The 20786-nt window shown below is 56.8% G+C and overlaps 1 protein-coding gene across 1 annotated transcript in view; it reads right to left on the bottom strand.

Annotated features, from left to right (window-relative positions):
• Positions 1–7090: 7090 nt before the first annotated feature.
• Positions 7091–20786, bottom strand: part of TECPR2 (tectonin beta-propeller repeat containing 2) — a 107345-nt gene continuing 93649 nt past the window's right edge. Inside the window, exons 18-20 of the mRNA XM_021679855.1 lie at positions 8842–8983; positions 8261–8410; positions 7091–7949 (exon numbers count right to left, since the gene is read on the bottom strand). Coding sequence (XP_021535530.1) covers positions 7798–7949; positions 8261–8410; positions 8842–8983 — 444 coding nt within the window. The 3' untranslated portion in view covers positions 7091–7797. The remainder of the gene's footprint in view (positions 7950–8260; positions 8411–8841; positions 8984–20786) is intronic.

The following is a 20786-nucleotide window of genomic DNA, read 5'->3' on the forward strand; positions in this document are numbered from 1 at the left end:
GCCGGTCCCGCCGGTCCCGCCCGCCGAGAGCTGCTGGGCGACCGGCCGCGCTGGCAGCGGCTGCTGGGCGAGGACAAGTTCCAGTGGCTGGCGGGCCTGGCGCCGCCCTCGCTCTTCGTGCGCGCTATGCAGGTGCTGGTCACCGCCATCTCGCCCGGACGCTTCCCCGAGGCCCTGGACGAGCTGCCGCTGCCGCCCTTCCTGCAGCCGCTGGACCTCACGGGCAAGGGCTAGACCCTGGGGGGGGGTGGGGGGCGTCCCCCTGGGCGCTGGATTTTTGGAAAATCTATTTTTCAGAGCGTTGTACCCAGCACTTTACATATATTGATCTCTGTACAGGAGAGTCTGCTTCGTATGTTGCGCGCGTTGCGGGCTGGGCCAGGCTGGGGAGGTGGGCCCCCAGCTGCAGGTTTCCTGGGTCTGGCTGAGCTCCGCTCCCCACTTCCCTCCCCTTTTTGCAAGGTTTAGGGGTCATGCGACCCTCTAGAGTCAGGGCCTACGCTCCACTAGCTTCCCAGCCACCGAGGTCGGTGAGGGCCAGCCTCCCGTCTTGATCTAGAGCCTCCAGGACTAAGTGTCCCAGAGGGAGTGACTACTGAGCTGAGCACAGGAATTGGGCAGGGGCAGGGGGTGTGGACTGACGGGCCTAAGCGCGGGCACAGCGTGTGCAGAGGCCGAGAGAGCAGGTCCTGTGAAACGCTAGGAGGAGGTCCTCTGTGCGGTAGGCACGTGGGGCCCTTGCAGACTGCCGTGCGGGGCAGAGGAGGGCAGGAAGGCCTGATGTGCTGGTGGCCCCTGCCCCTCGGCGGGTATCCTTGTGACAGCCCCGCCAATCCCGGTGTAGCCCAGCTTGGGCTTGGCTTGTCCCTGTCCCCCCTTTTGTTCTTTCCTGACGAGTAGCAGGCACCTAGTCCTGGGGCTCCTGCTTCTCATCTCTGCTGTGAAACCCCTGGCCCCTGGCTCCACCCTGTCAGGTGGGATTAGGTGTCCCGACCACCGTCCAGCCCCGGTGTGGGCTCCCGTGTACCCCCCGGCCCAGCCCCCAGTGGTTGTCAGGTGGAGCCTGTGGGTACCACGGGGAGGCTGGAGCACCTGGTGGGCACGGGCCCCTGGCCCAGCCCGTGGAGCTGGCTTCTGCCGGAAGGTTCTGAAGATGACCTGTTAACGGATGTACCAGTGCCCTTCAGGACGAAGGGACTGGTTGAAGAGCTGGGTCCGTGCCCTGAGGAGCCTTGAGGCCAGGGAGGATGGCCAGGCGGCCCTGCCCAGGGAATTCCACTGGGCTATGAAATTCAACCTGCGCCGGCCGGGGCTGGAGGGCCACGATGTGCTGCCAGAAGCAGAAGGCTAAAGGTCTGCCCGATGGTGGGAGGAGGGGAGAATGGAGGGGTGCACGACCAGGGGCTGATCCTAGATTGCGGGTGGGAGTGAGGGCTCCTCCCTTCTGCTATGTGTCCTGTGGGCCAGTTAAGTAGCTTCTCTGAACGTGGACACTTGGGGGCAATGGATGCTAACCTCTCTCCCAGCTCAAAACTTGGGGATCAGGAGCGTCTGGTTCCTTTAGGCAGTCCCAGGTCTTCATGTCAGTGATGCCATTGTCGGGGGGAGGGCTGGTTGCCTTTGGGGGTGGATGAAGGTGGAAACAGAGTGGCTCAGAGTAGCAGGTGGCTTGGGGGTCGTGGGCCTGTGGAGGCGTTGGGGAACCCTTGGTGCCTGGAGCCACCAGCAGCCTCTGCCTAGAAAGCCCAACAGGGAGCCTGGGCCTACAGACTTCCTGTCATGTCTCCCCAGGCCCAGCTCTGTCCTCGGTGGATCAACCCCCCTGGGCCCCTCTTCCCTTCCACTGTACACCTAGAGCTAACCCCTTTGAGGCCCCTGGGCTGGGACTGGGGTGATGCAGAGGTGCAGCTGCCCTGCCTTGGGGCTCCCTGGGAGGCCATGGAAGGGGCACCCCACAGAACCCATTGTCAGGCGAGCAGGAGGCAGGACCTGAGCTGGATCATTCTGAGCACCGCAGCCTGGGGGCCCAGCCTGAGCACGTTCAGGGAAGTTCTGGGGCCCACGCGGGGTGGTTTGGTGGGAGGGTGACTAGGAAGCAGAAGCTGCGGGGACTGCTCCATCATTTGCTGGCTGACTTTGGGGCCCCTAGGCCTTGGAGGGCTGAGAGCGCAGGAGGAGGGAATCCCGGGGCACTGGCCCCTGATGTCCTCCTTGCTGTGGGTGGGTGGGCCGGGGGCCGGGAGGGTAATGGAGTTCACACTGCTTGGAGCTGCTCCGAGGGCTGAGGAAAGCAAGGTCAGGCCGGCCTCTCTGCCCGATGGCAGCGGAGTGGGGCCCGATTCCTGGCACAGCTGCCACTGAGACTCACGGGGGACACCTGGCTCAGGGCACTGCAGGCCTCTGAGTGCAGAGGACCTAGGGAAATGGTGCAGGGTGATAAGTGGAGCCTCGGGGTTATCTGGTGGCCACTGCTGGCCAGAGGAAGGGCAGGAGGCTGGGTCGGAAGTACCTAGCGTTTGGGTTATCAGGCCCTGGGGCCCTCCAGCCCCAGAAAGGGCAGCCAGCGACTCAGCTCTTGGTCGTTGGCAGGTGGCCTCGCTGGCTTCTCAGAGGCAACTGCTCTCTGCCCGGAACGAGGCCCCCTTTCCTCTGGAGTGAAGCACGTTGGTTCGGGTGTTCGGTTCACTCATTCCAGTCTTTCTAAGGAAAACCTGACTGCAGCCCACCCAGCAGCCCGGTGAATCCCAGCCTGTTAGAGCTCAGGGGCCAGAATCTCATCACCCCACATGCCTGCTGGGGAGGACAGGGGAGGCTGGGCCGCTCCTCCACAGAGGGGGTTGTGATCTCGGGCCGGGAACCCAGAAGGGACACCACGGGACCGCCCGTGCTGTCGGGACGGCCTGGGGGAGGTGGCCGTGAGGGCAGGGGCTAAGGGCCCTGCACGGACTTCAGCCGGATGCCACCTCGATGCAAATTACTCTGATTTCCCTTCCTCCCGATTGCTTCACCAGCCTCAAGCTCCTGGACTGAGAGCAGTTTCCCGAATTACCGCCAGTCCTGTTCAGAACAAGGATGCTTCCTGGGAGCCGGCAAGGAGGGCGGCCGGGGCGGTCGGGGGAAGGCCATGCAGTGTTCATGCCTGTTCCAGGGGGCGGGCTCCCCTGTGGTTCAGTCCGGCTGCATTTAAAACGGAGGCATGACTGACCTATGATAGATGCACAGACTTTATATATTTTTAAAGATGGAAAGAGGCCTTTTTAAAAATTTTTTAAAAATAGGCTTTACACCCAGCGTGGGGCTTGAACTCATGACCCCAAGATCAAGAATCACACGCTTCCCCCACTGAGCCAGCCAGGCGCCCTGAGATGCACAGACCTTACATGTGTCGTCTGAGGAGTTCTGACAAATGTCTACACACATGTAACCGCCACCCCAGTCAAGATAGAGATTTCGGTCTTCAGTGATTTGTAAAAAGAATTTCTGCTTCTAGAATTCACGCTCCAGGTGGAACACCAGAACTGCAGGGAAAACCAAGGCAGGGCGTAGCTGGGCTTCCGCGTGGAAACGTCATCCTGTCCCCCCCACCCCTCCCCATGTGGCTGCCAAATAAAGGGGCCAACTACCTGCCGCCACCCCACCAACCAGACAACCACAGCTAGCATCTGGGTGTGTTTTCTTGCAGTTTTTTCCATGCACATCTATAAATGTAACATTCTTCTATGCATATTCTTTACATACGTGACATCAGATCACTTAAATATTTGAGTATTTTTAAACTTACTATAAGCATTTTCCTATACTGTAAAATGCTTTGTAAATAGGTTTCTCAGAAGTCTTTGGTGTTTACTTTGTGATATTTGACTCACCGCTGTTGATGGCATAAGGAGTCGTTAGCACTGTGTTTAAAATGTGAATTTTATTTATTTTGAAATAAATAATACATTTACATGGCTCGAAATTCAAAAGGTACAAAAAGGTCTAGACCACAGGCAACCACCGTGACCAGCTGTGTAGGGAACTCGTTCCTTCGGCCCCCCCGGTGCCCTCATGCAAACCCACCGGAAGTTAGACGGGTACGAGCGCATGTGCCTTCGATGGTTCCCGTCCCTTCTCTCTCCCTCCCACCCTGTCTCCCTCTCTCTCGCCCTCTGTACGGTCTTCCGCCAAACCACATCCTTACGCACAGCGGACGGCGCGTGTGGATGCAGTCAGGTCGTGGCCCGTTTCCCCCAGGCCCCCGCTCTGTGACACTGGTGCCCGACCCCGTCAGGCGGCTCCTAGAGGCCGAGGTCACAAACAGGCCTGCGCCATGCATCTCCCCGCAACTTAGGATTTGTTCTTGGGGACAGGTCCCAGAGTGGACTTGGTGGGTCTGCAGGTTTTAAGGCCGCTCTCCTTGCTCCATCCACGCCCCACCTGGGCGCCAGGCGTTTGCCGAGCGACACCCTTTCATCGGTGTCTGTACGAGGGCCTTGGGTGTTCCTCCGACTGGTGTGTACATGTTTTTAAGGTATATATTCACCATCCGTGATGCCGCAATTCCCCCCTTTAAGTGGGGTTTTAAATTTATAGCATTTTAATATTTTGAGGAAATCAAATCTATATACTTAATTTTCTCTGTGGCTTTTCCCATCACTTTTGAGTCTAGAAAGCCCTTGCCATCCAGAAATCAGATACTATTCCCCCTAGTTTTAAGATTTTTTTTTTTAAAGATTTTTATTTATTTATTTGCAAGAGAGAGAGCATGAGAGGGGGGAGGGTCAGAGGGAGAAGCAGACTCCCCGCCGAGCAGGGAGCCCGATGCGGGACTCGATCCCGGGACTCCAGGATCACGACCTGAGCCGAAGGCAGTCGCTTAACAACTGAGCCACCCAGGCACCCCAAGATTTTTTTAAGTAGGCTCCACACCCAGCATGGAGCCCAACGTGAGGCTTGAACTCATGACCCTGAGATCAAGATCTGAGCTGAGATCAAGAGTCAGACGCTTAGCTGACTGAGCCACCCAGGCGCTCCTGGTTTAAAGATTTTAACCCATTTGATATTTGGTCCACATAATGAGGGGGTGGGGCACATCAGTCAGGACCTCAGCCGCCTGTCCCCTCCCCCACGATGTGCCATCGTGCCAGCTCCCTGCGGGTCCGGTCGGGCCGCCTGCCGTCCCTGGCCCTCCCTCCCACGCCATACTTAACTCGCCCGCTGCTGTCAGCACTCTTGGTAATTCCCACCTGTTTCTTCCCTGGACAGTGAGGTGGCATCACACGGCGCTGGTCTGAAGTTCCCCAGAGCTGGGCTCCAATCCCAGTGGCCCCTGTGTGACCTCCAGCAAGTTACTGGAGTGTCACCGAGCCCCCGCAGGAGCCCTACGGGTACACGGAGTTGTGCAGGAGGAGCCTCAGGCACACGTCTGGCAGTCGGGGGCACAAACGTCATTCTGGGACTTCTTCCCTGCCTCCCCTGACAAACCATCCCAGTGAGGGTTCTTTTCTAAGATTTATTTGAGAGGGAGGGAGGGAAAGAGAAAGAGAGAGAATGAGCAAGCGAAAGTACAAGAGTAGGGGGAGGGAGAGACTCCCCACCGAGCAGGGAGCCCGACGCGGGACTCGATCCCAGGACCCCGGAACCATGACCCGAGCTGAAGGCAGACGCTTCACCGACTGAGCCACCCAGGCGCCCCCCCCAGTGAGGGTTCTGACAAACTGAGTTAAACCCTTTGGAAAGGACGGATGTCTACACAGTGTCCATCTTTCATCAGGGACATCGGACATGTCTTCTTGATTCAAGCTTTCTTCAATGTCTTCTACGCAGTGTGACATTCCCTGACGAGTCGGACATTCCTCGTTCAGGTCCCCCGTGGCACATGATGTGTCCTGTGGCTATGAATGGGATCCTTTCCCGCATGTTGGCTTCCAGTAGGGCGCTGCTCACCTTCAGTTCTGTTTCCTGGAGCCTTCGACCCAGGGGCTTGAACCCGTCCGAAGCCTGCCCACAGCAGCCCTGCGCTCTGCCTCACCTGACGGTGTCCTTCCCAGCGGCTACCGGGGGCACGTCCACCTCTGGAGGGACCGTTCGTTCCCTCGGGACAGCCGCCCTGGGGACGCTGGTGCACATTTAAACATCACGTCCACCACACTGTCCTGTCAATGGGGCTGGGTTGGCCAACGCCAGTGGCAGATTCTTCCAGCACAGGTGGGCACGCCACCCTCGTGAGTGCCCGCCTGGGGCCCCTTCTCACAGCCCAAACACCAGACTCGACCAGGTTTGGAAAAGTCTAGTTTATTGCACTGTCTCAAAGCACAACTAAAAATTAAAACCAGAAAGAAAAACCGTACAAAGCACTGAAGCTAAAAGTAATTTAAAAGTATCAAACTAGACTTGGGTTTAATTGCACTAAAGTCCCGTGGGTTGAGGAGAGCTGTGCCGTGTGAGGGGGGCCGGGCAAGGCACGACATACAGAGGAGGGGCCGCAGCCGGCCTCGGCTGGCCTCTGCTGTCACCAAACTTGTAAAACAAGGATTCTACACAAGTGGAGTGTGAAGCAGGATCTAGGATTTCATCTTCTTGTCCTCATTTAGACCTGGAACGCCTCCATCTTCGCGGCTGGCTGGGTCCCATCAGAGAACACATTTTATCGCTCTTCACCTGTGGCCTGGGGGCTCCCGGACACATTTACTTAGTGGAAAACAGCGAGTAATGGGGCCGACGGCCCAGAGCCCAGCGAGGACCCCCAGGACTGACGTCTGGCGTGGCCACAGCGGGCACAGGTCGAACCTCGCGGGGGGTGCCCACCCCAGGCCCGCCCACGGGGCCGGCGGCCGCTCGGAGCCAGCCGGCAGGTCCCACGACGGCCCCGCGGGGGGAGCCCACGCATAGCAAGGCTGCAGCTGAGGACAGTGCAGGCTCAGGGCAAACCACGCGAAGGAACCAAAGGCCTTCCACTGGTTTCAGAAAATACATTTCTCCTCTAAATTTATAAGAGTTGATTTCAAATGAGGTATCTTATGCAGGTTTGTAATACAACAAACAAAAAAGGCAATAATTAGTAGACTCATCCTGCGAGGACGCTTCTGGCCGTTATGAAGTCCACCAGCAGCACTAGACATCACCCCAAAGACCGTGCTCAGTGAGCTCCCGTGGCTGAGCTCCCCCACGTCCGGCCACACCTCCCGGGGCCACAGCTGCCTTGGAAACACGTGCACCTTTTCTATGCCTTTATTGTTTTGGGTAACGTGTGGCCTCCAGGAGGCGAGCGTGCCGTGCCCTCAGTGGGCCCGGAGGGCGTGGGTGGTGTGTGCGCGCCCGGGTGTGTGTGTGTGTGTGTGTTTGTGCGCTGCATCCTGGCACAGACCAGCACCCCACCTCGCAGACGCAGCCTTGGTTTCCCCGCCGGGGTGGCCAGCATGGAATGTGCTAGAACTTGGGTCCCTGTGGTGACCGTGAAGCCGGTGCGGACCCCCTCATGGGTGGGAGCACGCTGACTTCGGCTCCCCGGCTCGTCCCCTCCGCGGGCCTGGAGAGGCCGGGGTGGAGGCCGGCGCTGCCGCACTCGGAGGCGGCCCTGGCAAGAGCTCAGAGGCACTGCCGCTCCGGCCACAGCTCCAGGTCGCTCGGCCGAGGCTGTGGGTTCTGGAACAAGACGGAAACAAACATGGATGAAAGCAAGTGTGGGCTGTCCAAGCCGGCCCGACATGTCTGGGCAAGAGCTGATGAGGCGTGGCCGAGAGCGAGCGACTCCGAAACCACCGTGTTCGCCACCCGTCTCGGCCTCCTCCCTCCTGAGCGGCCCTGCCCGAGGCTCCTTCAGATGACCTCCCACTCGTCCTCCAGGTCCTCGGGGTGGGGGGTGGTGGCGTGGCTGCTCGGGGCACCATGCGAGTGGCTGAACGTCCTCGTCAGCCGCTGGAGGAGGTAGCCGGGGGGGCCCACTGCCCACAGCTCATCTGACGAGGTCACTGCAGGGACGAGAGGCAGCCGCACGCTCGTGAGTCACCCAGCCTGGGCGGCAGGCGCAGCGGGAGTCGGGCCGGCTCCACATCCCGACGTGACACTTTCTAGCTGTGGGCCCCGGACATGCCACCCCCAACCTGGGCCTCAATCTCCTCAGCTCTAAAGTGGGTGGCCCCGTGCCCTGTCCTCCCGGGCCACTCTGGCCAGCAGGGTGCTGGGTGCCCTCCCTCAGGTGTGACCCTCGGCTCTCGGGAGAGCGAGCCCCGAACCCGAGGAGAGCCGCGCAGCCCCGAGCCCTGTGGAGCCCAGCACTTGCCTGTGAAACATGTCACATTGCCGGGAATTTTCTTCCAGTAGTCTCCCGCGGGGTTCTTGTCAGTGACGCCGTACCGTCGGGCAAGATCACCATTGGGGCAGCGGGCCCACACGGTCCTGGTGCTCAGTGCGAGCTGGCAGGCCTGCAAGCCTGCATGCCAACACGGTGTCCATCTGTCCTGAGCCCCCGGCTGGGATGGGACAGACCACCCTCCCCGAGTCTGCTCCCTCCCATCACTGGGTCTTGTCGACCAAGGGTGGCCCCGTGGTGGCCCAGGGAAAGGGTGCCCCCTGGCTGAGCCAGCAAAGCCACGAGAGCCCAAGGTCATGGGACCCCAGGGTCCAGGCAGTCTGGAAGCAATCCTCCCACAGGCACTCTGAGGGAATGGGGCTGGCAGCAGTTGGGCAAAGCGGTCCCTCAGACAGGGTATTCAGTTAGCCCCTTGCTCTTGCCTGCCTCAGCAGGACAGCAGAAAGGAAACAAAGCCCCGAGGGCAAAGCCGGGCCTGCCGTGTGCACACAGGCTGCTGGACAGAGTGGGTGCCTGTGTCCAGGGGCAGCCACGATGCGCTGGCATCCTACCTGGCACGTGCTCCCAGGCGATCCCCACCGGCATCTCTTCGGTGATGCCAGCCCGGACGTGCACGTTCCACCTGCTGTCGAGTGCCCACAGCATCTGGTCGTTGGGACTGGAGTGGACGCTGACCAACGTGACCCCCGCGGGCTGCAAGCCGGAAGAGACTTTCCTCAGGGAAGGAGGTGGTGGGGCACGTTATTTTTGGAGAGAGCAAGGACAGAAGGCCTGGAGCCTGACACAGGACAGGAGGCGCACGGGGAGGCAGAGTGGACTTCACAGGGTGGGACGCCATCCCTGCCATGGCAGGCAGACCCAGACGGGGGGGCTGCCCACCACACAAGCACACCCAGCTGGTCCGCAGCAGCATGTCCTGAGGGCCAGAGGGCAGGAGGATGCAGGAGGTGCACACGGGGTCCCGGACTGGGACAGGCAGGTGGCAGCAAAGGGCAGCAACAGAAGAGCATGGTGTGGCCACTGTCCACGTCTCTGCCTGACGACAGGTGAGGCCGGGAAAGGGAAGGCCGGCTCTGGGGAAACACGTGCTGCAGGACCCGGGCCTCTGAGGTCCCCATGGGAGCAAGCACACAGCCACATGCTCACGGCTCCATGCTCAGAGAGAGCAAACATGGCACAGCGTTACCAGTGGTGAGTGTGGACGAACCGTCTATGGGACTTTACTGAAATATACCTGCAGGGTTTCTGTTGGCCTGAAGTTTTTTCAAGATAAAAAGTTTAATTTAAAAAATCATAGAGGGCGCCTGGGTGGCTCAGTCGGTTAAGCGTCTGCCTTCGGCTCAGGTCATGATCCCAGGGTCCCGGGATCGAGCCCCGCGTCGGGCTCCCTGCTCGGCAGGGAGCCTGCTTCTCCCTCTGCCTCTGCCTGCTGCTCCCCCTGCTTGTGCTCTCCCTCTCTCTCTCGTCAAATAAATAAATAAAATCTTTAAAAAAAGAAAGAAAAAAAAAAAGGGTGCCTGGGTGGCTCAGTCGGTTAAGCGACTGCCTTCGGCTCAGGTCATGATCCTGGAGTCCCGGGATCGAGTCCCGCATCGGGCTCCCTGCTCGGCGGGGAGTCTGCTTCTCCCTCTGACCCTCCCCCGTGTCATCTGCTCTCTCAGTGTCTCTCTCAAATAGATAAATAAAATCTTTAACCTTTTTTTTTTTTAAAGATTTTATTTATTTATTTGACAGAGATAGCGAGAGTAGGAACACACGCAGGGGGAGTGGGAGAGGGAGAAGCAGGCTTCCCGCGGAGCAGGGAGCCTGATGTTCCACATCTCCTGGTCCCTTCAGTGTCCTGGGATCAGGACCTGAGCCGAACGCAGACGCCTAACGACCGAGCCACCCAGGCGCCCCGATAAATAAAATCTTTAAAAAAATTAAAAATCATAGAAATGGGACGCCTGGGTGGTGCAGTTACTTAAGCATCTGACGCGTGATTCCGGCTCAGGTCGTGATCTCGGTGTCGTGAGATCGAGCCCCGCGTTGAGCTCCGTGCTCAGCGCAGAGTCTGCTTAGGACTCTCTCCCTCTCCCTCTGCTCTCCCCACCCCCTGCGTGCTCCCTTTCTCTCTCTCTAAAATAAGTTAATGTTTTAAAAAACTATAGACATAAAATCCACTGACATACACTATTGCTGTCGGGGGACTGTGACAGAGGTGCAGGGGGAGGAGGCGTGTGACGGCCCCCAGGAGCTCCATCAAGGGGGCGGGTGGCCTGGGGAGGGCCAAGGTGGTGTTGGGGCGGTGGGCCTCCCCACGCACTTGAGCCCTCGCTTCTGCTCTGCTTTTCATTCAGACAGGACAGGACAAGGGCAAGGCTGACCGTGACAGAGCCTCTGTGTGCGCAGCAGGAAGTAGGGACTGGCGGGCCAGAAGGCCAGTGACGCTGCCCACCAGGCACAGGCCTGGCCCTCAGTGACCTCATGACCAATGTCAGCTGAGAACAAGGGCATCATTTAACTCCTGCTGTCTCTTCTGTAAGCCCCCACGTGCTTGTGAACGGCCCATCTGGAGCCACCCACCTGGCCTGGCCCCAGCCAACCCCCCGGGTCCTGACACCCAACAGGAGGACGCCTCTTGGCTCAAGCTGCCCTCCAGTATGTTCCCTTGGGCAGTGACGTCCCCTGCTGGGTTGGCTTCCCTACCCCGAGTGGGCACAATGCCGGCTGCCCTGCCCTACTCCCCGGTCAGCCTGCGTCCACGTTCCACACCTCCTGGTCCCTCGTCCCCTTTTCATAGGACAAGAGCAAGCCCCTTCAGTGTCCTGTTTGCCACCCACTGGCCTGCTCTGGTTCGTCCAGGGCTGCCCACCCCTTAGCCGGACGCTTCTCTGCCCGTGAGGACAGAGCCATCTGTTTGGTCCCAGCCTCTGGTCACCGGCGGTGCCGGTGAGCACCAAGCCTGGGGTCTGGTTGTCCTCCCCCTACCGACCGACGCTGCCCGTTTTCCCCAGGCCTCTTGGTGGTCCCTGTTACAGCCCCGGTCTCAGGCCCTGCCTTCCTGGGCTGCCTCAACGGGACCCAAAGCAGTCGCCCAGTGGACGCTCGGCGCTGACGTGCAGCTCTGTGCTCCCGGCTGTGGTGAGCGCGGTCACTCTACATGCCTCGTGCCCAAGACGCATCCGCACGGGGGCTCCCTGCTGTCATGCAGCCATCACACACCTGCCAGCCAACCACCAGACCCTCTCAGGGCATGTGGGCAGAGGGGCTCACCTTGCTCCCTCCGCCCCGTCAAGGGATTGGGGGCTCAGCCTCCACCCCTCTCACTGCCCTGCCATCCTTCTCATCACTAGCAGCTTTGGGCAGGGGCTTCCCACCTGCTCGATTCACGAAGGGATGAGCCAGCCTCGGGTGGGGGGCACCGGGTGCCCAGCGGCTCAGCTCCTGAGTCAAATAGTGGCTCTCAGCCGCCGTGAGGCCAGGGGACACAGAGGACGGCGAAGGGGGAGGAGGGCAGCCACCGTCTCGAGTGTGGTTACTAGCGCTGCGTCCTCACCCACCACTGGGAGCCCTGCCCTCAAAATAACGTCCAGTGCTTTCGGAGTTGGGGAGACCTGAAGCTGCTGCTGGCTTGCTTCCAGAGACCTGGAGCTTCCTGTCTCCCCTCCCGCCCTGGGCCCGACTCTGGCCGCTCCAAATTTCTCCCTTACATGGAGCTCACATGCACACGAGCAGCCACACGCTCCCAGCCTTGCAGCAGGGGCCACCTGTCCGTCCGCAGCGTTTCAAGAGAAAACAGGCGTCCATCCTAAGAGTCCTACCAGCAAACGGCTCCCTCCTCGGCCGCACATGAGGGAACCCTGGCTCAGCTCATCAGGCCTGCAGACACCGGGCCCGGGGAGTCTCGGGGAGCAGGGCAGACTAGGCTGACTGTGCAGGGGACGGGATTGGCCAGGCAAGAATCCTAAGGCTTTTGAAGGCTACTTTCAGATGAGGACAGGTGCTGTCAAGAAATAAAAGGAGCACTGTGACGGGGGAGGCAGCCCTGGGACAGTGGATGGCCAGAGAGGAGGCGGTCTGAAGGACGCATGGCAGCTGTGGGACTAGGCTCAGTGGGGAGCCAGTGCGTGGGGGGAGGGGCTGTGCAGTTTATTCTACAAGCTTTAGTGACCATGCCACCAAACCAGTCCCTGCGGAAGACCAGGCTGCTAAGATGTCGCTGTGGCTTGGCACACCCCCGGACAACAGCCACCAACATAAAATCAGAGTAGCGTATAAAACCCCGAGTCACTTCCCAGCACCAAGCCGCAGATCCCCAGCTGTTTCCCCTGTCCGCTCGGCAGCCAGGTGGGGGCCCGCAGGGCTGTGAGCAGGGGGGGCTGGATCCCCAGGGACCACACACAAAGCCACAGAGCGCCTGCCCTGCTCCGAGGGGTGCGAGATGTACCAGAATCCAGTGCATCTGGGCATTTCTGCTTACCCCCTCCCCTCTGGGCAGTACGGACACCTGTTTAGTCCACCCGTTTGGCCACGGAACATGCTTTCTTACATTTTACACCTATTCCATCCCATGACCTGGGGTTCCCTTTGGGATGTATTGCTCTAGGGCCCCCCCCCGCCCCCTGCCCCATTCCGTGGAGGATGAAGGGGCTCCAGGGCGGGGAGGGAGAGGCAGGGGCCAAGCAGAGGGAACAGGACTGTGTCCTTGTGGCATCTGGAGAGGCAGCCCCACCAACATCCCCATTGTGGCCCCACTGAAACACGAGTCTGTCCCCTCCCCTGGAATCTGGTCTGTGACTTTTTTTGCCAACAAAACATGGCAGAAGCAACTCGATGGGAGGGCCGAACCTGGTCTCGGGGTTCCCATCAGAGCCCAGCAGCGAGAGATGTCGGCCGTGCAGAGGCCCCGTGGAGGTGGAGGGAGGCACGCGTGGGCCCGCTCGGACACAGGCCCCAGGCGCACAGAGGGGCTGTCCATGCACACGCTGCCTGCATCCGAGGGGCATCCGAGGGGTAACAAAAATAAACTACTGCTTGAAGCCATTAGCTTTTGGGGCAGTGTGCTGTGGACAAGCAGAACAGTGGGAAGACACAGAAAGTGGTGACGGGCCAGGGACAGGGAAGAAAGAAGGGGGGTGACATGACGGGGAGAGAGCAAGAGAGGGCGGGTGGGGAAACCCCTGAGAGAGAGGCAGGCGGAGGGGGGGTGAGGATGAAGACAGGCTGCCCGAGGGCCAGGCTAGGCAGCCTCGCTCCCCCGTCCTCAGGCGCCCCTTCTCCACTCCCCCTACACCCCATCCTGGCTGCCAACAGCTCTCCGGCCTGCAGCCACCTTGTCGCAGCCTTCCCAGGGCCCCGGGCCCATGGGACGCAGTGGGACTTCCTCTCGCGGCCCAGGCTCGGCCGAGTCGGTACCTCACCCCCCGTGTCTCGCCACCATTCCCTTCCCGCATGCTCTCCCCCTGCACGCCCTCCTGCACCTGGCAAGCCCTGAGCCTCACACCACCCCACTGAAGTGCCTGCCCACAAAGCTCTGGCCTGGCCCGGTGAGGTACACCTGCCTGAGGTCGGAGGCCATGTCTCCTCCCTTCTGGGGCTGCTGAGGAGCGCTGGCAGGATGCACACGCTGCTCCCTGCTTCTCGCTGAAGCATCGGGCAAGCCGAGCTCTTTGCTTGCTCTTGTCCCATAAAAGGGCAACTTTTTACCAAAGGATCACATGCATCCAAAAAAGCACACAAATCCTAAGCGTATAGCTCGGTGGGTTTTCACAATCTGAGCACAGCCGTGTAATCGCACCCAGCTCTGAAAGCTAAACACGAGCCCGAGTGTGCACCCAGTTACTGCCCTCCTTGCTCTCCACATCCCAACACGGGACGTGAACCTCACTCCGACGGAGCAGGCAGCACGGAGGCTGCCTCTGAAACAGGTAACAGCCCTCCCCAGCAGCGGGAGGCCTGCCCACAGGACAGCCCAGGGGAGGCCATGGGGAGAGAGCGGGACATAGACCAGGTCTCCAAGGACAGAGGAGCATAGGTGGTCCGAATAAAAGCACCCAGGAATGCCAGTAACTGTGCATTAGAAGACGAAGAGCAGGACATCCTTATGAAGCAGAGCATCTCGCAGCGTTCTCCAGACTGGGTCCCGCGGAACACCAAGCCACCCCCACAGAGGTGCTCATGCTGCCTGAGCTCTCGGACCAGCTGCCTCCTGAGCACCTCCATCGGGGGTCACGCAATCACTTGCTGGACAATGAGCACTTTCAGTGCACCAGTGCTAGGCACTGGGGAAACCTCAAATGCAAACCAACCACACACCTGCCCCCAGGAGGTTCTATTCTATTGGGTGGGCTGGGCGAGGCAGAACACACCGCTGCAGTAATGGAGGGGTGCTAGGAGAGCCTTGGGGCAGTAGGAGGGGGGGCCAGGGGGGTTCCCTGACCTGGCCACCCCGGGAAGGCATGCTGGGCAGGCCCAGTGAGTGCAGAGCCCACAGACAGGTGCAGTTTTGGGAGCGGAAAGGAGGCCGGGTGGCTGGAGCCCAGTGACCTGAGACAGAGTGGGGAGAGGTCAGACGGCGTGAAGGCCACGGGCTGAGGGAAGAAGTGGACTTCATGCTGAGTGAGGTGAGAAGCCACTAGATGGTTCTGAAAACAGGAGTAACATGACATGAGCCTGGCTGTTGGGAGGACAGACCTCGGGGAGGCCCATTCCAGAATCCAGGCGAGACGAGAGATGGCCCAGCCCAGGGGTGGTGGTGGACAGCCTCAGGGCAGGCCTGCAAGGCGTCGGCCACGTCATGCCGGGGCAGGGCTGCTGCTTATCTGGATCCTTCAGAGCAGTCGCGGGGAGCCCCCGGCACACTCGGGTTGATAAACATAAACGCACAGCGGCTGCTGAGTCAGAGCATGAAGACAGGGAGAGGCCTCTAGTGCAATAAACTGATGTCCTTTCCAAAAAAGAAAACAAATGGTTGCAAAGTTGGCTGCTGGGAGGGTGGGCAGTGGAGACGGCAGGTCTGCCTACAGGACTGGGTACGCCTCCCGGTCACGAGCAAGCACCTGAGGGCCGGCCAGGGCGGGGCTGGACGCGTCCTAGGGTCAGAAATCACTGGAGCTAAAAGCAAATGCCTTCCTCTTTCTCTGGAGCTGTCTAACAAGTGTCAGGGTCATTCCCGGTGGGAGACAGTGTGGGGTCCGGGGAGCAGGGACCCCCGGCGCTCACGTACCATGAGCACTAGCCTGTGGTTCACCCACGACAACGGTGCTTGTCACCCAATTCATTAGCCGCTTCCCTGGACCTTTGCCGGATTTATTTTATGAACTCAGATTTTTTTTTTTGGTAATTGTCACCTTTGGGATTTGTTCTTTTGTTCGTGGACTACTGTTTTAATTTTTTAAATTGAAGTAGAATTACCACACAGTGCTGTATTAGTTTCAGGCGAACAACACAGTGACTCAACAACTCCATACATCCCCCAGGGCTCCCGCGGTTAAGTGGGGTCGCCACCTGTCACCAAACAACGTGACGGCAATGTGGTCGACTATATCCCCTGTGCTGTACTTTTCATCTCCGTGACTTATCTCATAAATGGAAGTTTGTGCCTCTTAATCCCCTTTACCTACGCCACCCATCCCTAAGGCTATTTCTTTGAAGAGCACCGAGGGAAGCACAGGAGTGCGTCCTCCTTGGGCCATCCTGTGAGGGAACCCGAGAGCTTCTGAGCGTGGGGCCCTCAGGTTTACCGGCTGCGTGCCTGTGAGAGGGACTCACAGCGTCTTCCCATCGGCATCGCAGAGTCTGGGGCTAAGTGAGCCTGAGCACATCAAACCGAGCACACCAGAGGCTTCCGGACAGGGTGGGCATGACTCAGGGTCCCAGCAGCCTGCTGGTGAACAAAACAAACTCCCAACCATTGGGCCCTACGCTTCCACAGGCTCGTTAGAGAAACATGAAAAACAAAATAAATTGTAAAAAGTGATTGTGAGGACGCTTATTGTTAATACTTTGATTTATTTTTAGTTTTTTTCCTATGTAAAGCTCTTTATTTAAAAAAAAAATTCTGGCTTATGTCATTTTGTGTTCTGCTTTTGGCTCAGTTCACAATATACGGAGCCTTCCCCCCAGGCCACCACAGCTGTGATTCCAACAGTGGCTCTCCCCCCGGTCACCCAGGGGGCTCTGGAAGACAGACCTGGGCCTTGCATCAGGTGCTCTCAGGAGGGCCCAGGCCTTGGCATTTGTGATGCAGTCATTCTGGGGCACAGTCATGAAAACATCTATAACCGATGAGATAATAACAAAGAAGTGGCAAGCAGGAAGGGCTGGACACTGGTATCAAGTGTGATTCAGAGGTTGGGAGGAATACAAAATGAAGTCACTAGCAGTTCCTGGAGACCTGGGTGGACAGGGAGTGGCCTGGGGCCTTGGGACCAGATTGCAAAGGGTTAAGAGTGAGCTGAGAACAAAGTGGGTGGGGGAGGCAGGGGAAGGGGTGGGGAGGCAGGGGAAAGGGCAGTGAAGCCTCCAGGAGGGGAGGGCTCAGGGCCTGCGCCCAATCCCACCTGGAGGAGTGGAGGGCTTCTTAGAGAGAGGCCTTGTCTCAGGAAGGGAGGAGACAGTGCTGAAGAGCCCTCAAGCACCCCGCCCCACCAGCCCCACGAGCTCCCACCAGTCTCTGGGACACTGGGGCCATGGCCCTGACAACATACTGTGTCTTAGTGACCTTTGTTTCCCGAATAACAACCAAATAGTAGGCCCCAAGGAATGTTCGTTGAAGCAGAGACAAAGGAGGTTCTGGAAACTCACTGATTGGCTCTTGCCAGCCTCTCAGCCGGGCACTCAGCCACCTACCTATCCATCTACCTAACATCCACCTACCATCACATACCTGCCTACCCCTCGTGCCTCCACCATGCACCTATTAACCACCAGCCCACCAACCCATCCAACAGAGCTTTACCCGAGCACCTGCCATGTGCCAGGCACGGTGCTAGGGATCAATTTTCTTGACTCCTGATATTAAAGTCTGGTGAGAAATACTTACTAACCAAACAGTCCCACAAAGAAACAGAAGACTGCAACAGGAAGGCTAGAGAGTGAGGTGCTCTGAGAACATATGTGCGTCAGACCAAGGCCAGGAGGGCAGGAAGAGCATGTCAGGCGTAGTGAGGGCACAGGGAAGGAGCGAGCAAGGGACCTGGGGCCAGGTGGTAGGAGTGGGAAGGGCAGGGGCGGCACCCCTCCTCGTAAATTGCAGGAAGGTCCGCTGGGGCCCAGGGCTCTGAGGCTGAAGGTGATCAGAGAGGGAGAGGTTAGAAGAGGTACCCGAGGGCAGAAGGTAAGAAACAAGACGCAACATACAAAAGGCTTCTCGGATGACTTGAGGGATCAGTGGATGGCACGGCACCCTGGCCTGTGTAAGAAAAGGGTTAAGCTGGAGGCCATATGGAAAAGACAGGTGCCCGCCTGGGGTGACAAGGCAGCAAAGAGTCCATAAATGTCACTCTCCCTCTGCCACCACTCTGAGAGCTCCCAAACACGGCCCAAGACACACGGTTTCCCAAATGGCGACTGGAGAAGTCCCGACAAGCTTACTCCCAGTGGAAAAGCAGGGCCAAATGCCGAGATGGGAGATGGGGGTGAACAGGGAGCAGGCTGTGAAGACGACGCATCACACACAGGCCATTTTCAAACTAGGAAGCTTGTTTTTGCTGAATCCAAGTCCTTCCAGAGGGAAGGTGAGTGAGAGCAGGTCCACTGGTTCTTAAAACTTACAGTCCCAGGATTTGTGTGGGGAACTTATTAAAATGGCACATTCCTCATTATTCAGCCATAAAAAAAGAATTAAATCTTGTCATTTGTGGAAGGAGCTACAGGGCATTATGCTAAGTGAAATAAGTCAGTCAGAGAAAGAAAAATACCATATGATTTCACTCATGTGTGGAATTTAGGAAACAAAACAAATGAGCACAAGGGAAAAAAAAGAGAGAGAGAGACACACACCCAGAAACAGACTCTTAACTACAATAGAACAAACGGATGGTTGGGGGGGGAGGGGGTGGGTAGAAGGGGGGAACCAGGGATGGGGATTAAGGAGCACACTTGCGATGAGCACCCGGTCATGTAGGGAATTGTTGAATCACTATATTGTACACCTGAAGCTAATATTACACTGTATGTTAACTAACTGGAACTTAAGTAAAAACCTTATTAATGAATGAATGAATGAATGAATGAATGAACGAACGAATGAACGAACAAACAAATGGCACATTCCTGGGCTTGGGTCAGCCTTTCTGCATCAGCCTTTGGGGCTAGGGCCCAGAAATGACCTTTTAAACAAGCATCTCAGGCAATTCTGTTCAGGTGATGTGTGAGTTACCCCCCTCCTTTTAAGAACGATTTTATTTATTTGAGCGAGCGTGAGCAGAGGAGCAGAGGGAGAGGGATAAGCAGACTGCGATGAGCATGCAGCCCAATGTGGGGCTCCATCTCACGACCCTGAGATCATGACCTGAACCGAAATCAGGAGTCAGATGGTCAACCAACTGAGCTGCCCAGGCGCCCCTCTGTGGGTTACCTTTTGAGGAACAGTGCTCTGCACTTCTGTCAAGAAGTAGGCAAGACAATACTACCCGAAGCAATCTACAGATTTTAATGCAATCGCTATCAGAATTCCAGCTGTTAGGTCAGCAGAAATGGAAAGGTGAATCCTAAGATTCACATGGAATTGCAAGGCACCCTGAGCAGTCAATCTTGAAAAAGAAAAATTTGGAAGACTCACACTTCTGATTTCAAAACTATTATGAAGCTACAGTGCTCAAACAGTGTGGTACTGGCCGAAGGACAGACCTATAAATCAATGGAACAAGAGTGAGAGTTCAGAAAAGAAATCCACAGAGTCAAGGGAGTGCCAAAATCGGTAAGATTGCCAAGATCATTCAGTGAGAAAAGAACAGTCTTTTCAACAAATGGTGCAGGCACAATTGGGTTGCACACATGTGAAAGAATGAGGTTGGATCCTTACCTCACACCATATACAAAATTATCTGGAAATGAATAAAAAATAAATGAGAGCACTAAATCTGGCAATGGTTTCTTAGATATGATACCAAAGGCATGAGCAACAAAAAAAGGAAAGATAAACTGGACTTCACCGAGATTAAAAACTTTTGTGCATCAAAGGACACCATAAAGAAAGTGAAAAGACAGCCCACACAATGGGAGAAAATATTTGCAAGCCAATATCTGATAAGAGTCTAGTGTCCAAAATAAAGAACTCTTACAACCTATAACAAAAACACAAACAACCTAATTTAAAAATATGCAAAGGACTTGAACAGTCATTTCTCTAAAGAAGACATACAAATGGGGATGCCTGGGTGGCTCAGCTGGTTAAGTGACTGCCTTCAGCTCAGGGCATGATTCTGGAGTCCCGGGATCAAGTCCCGCATCGGGCTCCCTGCTCAGTGGGGAGTCTGCTTCTCCCTCTGACCCTCCCCCTCTCATGCTCTCTGTCTCCCATTCTCTCTCTCAGATAAATAAATAAAATCTTAAAAAAAAAAAAAAAGACATACAAATGGCCAACGAGAACATGATAAGATGATCGACGTCATTAATCATTAGGGATAATGCGAATCAAAACCATGCAATACCATTCCATACCCACTAGGATGACTAGAAAAAGGGAAATGGGAAATAATAAGCGGAGAGGATGTGGAGAAATGGGACCCTTCCTACCTGTTGGAAGGAATGTAAAGTGCTGCAGCCATCGTGAAAACAGGCAGTTTAACCTCAAAAGGTTAGACACAGAATGACCATATGACCCAGAAATCCCACTCCTAGATACATCCCAAAGAACTGGATCAGATGTTCAAACAACACCTACACGAATGTTCATAGCAACAGTCTTCACAACAGCCAGAAGGTGGAAGCAGCCCAAATGTCCGTCAGCTGTTGAGTGGATGGACGACACGTGGTCTGTCCACAGGGTGGGATATCATTCAGCGGAAGTACTGATAGGGAAACAACACGAACACACCTTGAAAACACGATGCTCCGTGAAAGAGGCCCATTGCAAAAGGCCACCTATCGTATCAGTCCCTTTACATGAAATGTCCAGAAGAAGATCCATACAGAGAAAAAGCAGATTCGTGGCTGCCAGGGGCCAGGGGAAGGGGGGTTGGGGAGTGGCTGCTACGCGCAGTGTTTCCTTGAAACCTGATGAACATGTTCTGGAACCAGACGGTGATGAAGGTTGCACGACATTATAAATGCGCTCAAAGCCACTGATGGTAACTTTTATGTTACGTGGACTTTACCACAGATTTTTTTTAAAAAAAAGGAAAACCTGACAAGCCTTGGTTTTCATGATGTACTACTATTTTGCAAATTGTTATCACTGGGGAGGCTGAGGAAATGGTACTCAGATCTCTATTATTTCTTACAAATGCATGTGAATCTGTAATTATCTCAATAAAAGTTTCAAAAAAAAAGTAAGCAGCCTCAAATTTTG

Source organism: Neomonachus schauinslandi, chromosome 9 (assembly GCF_002201575.2).
Source record: "Neomonachus schauinslandi chromosome 9, ASM220157v2, whole genome shotgun sequence".
Taxonomy (NCBI): Eukaryota; Metazoa; Chordata; class Mammalia; order Carnivora; family Phocidae; genus Neomonachus; species Neomonachus schauinslandi.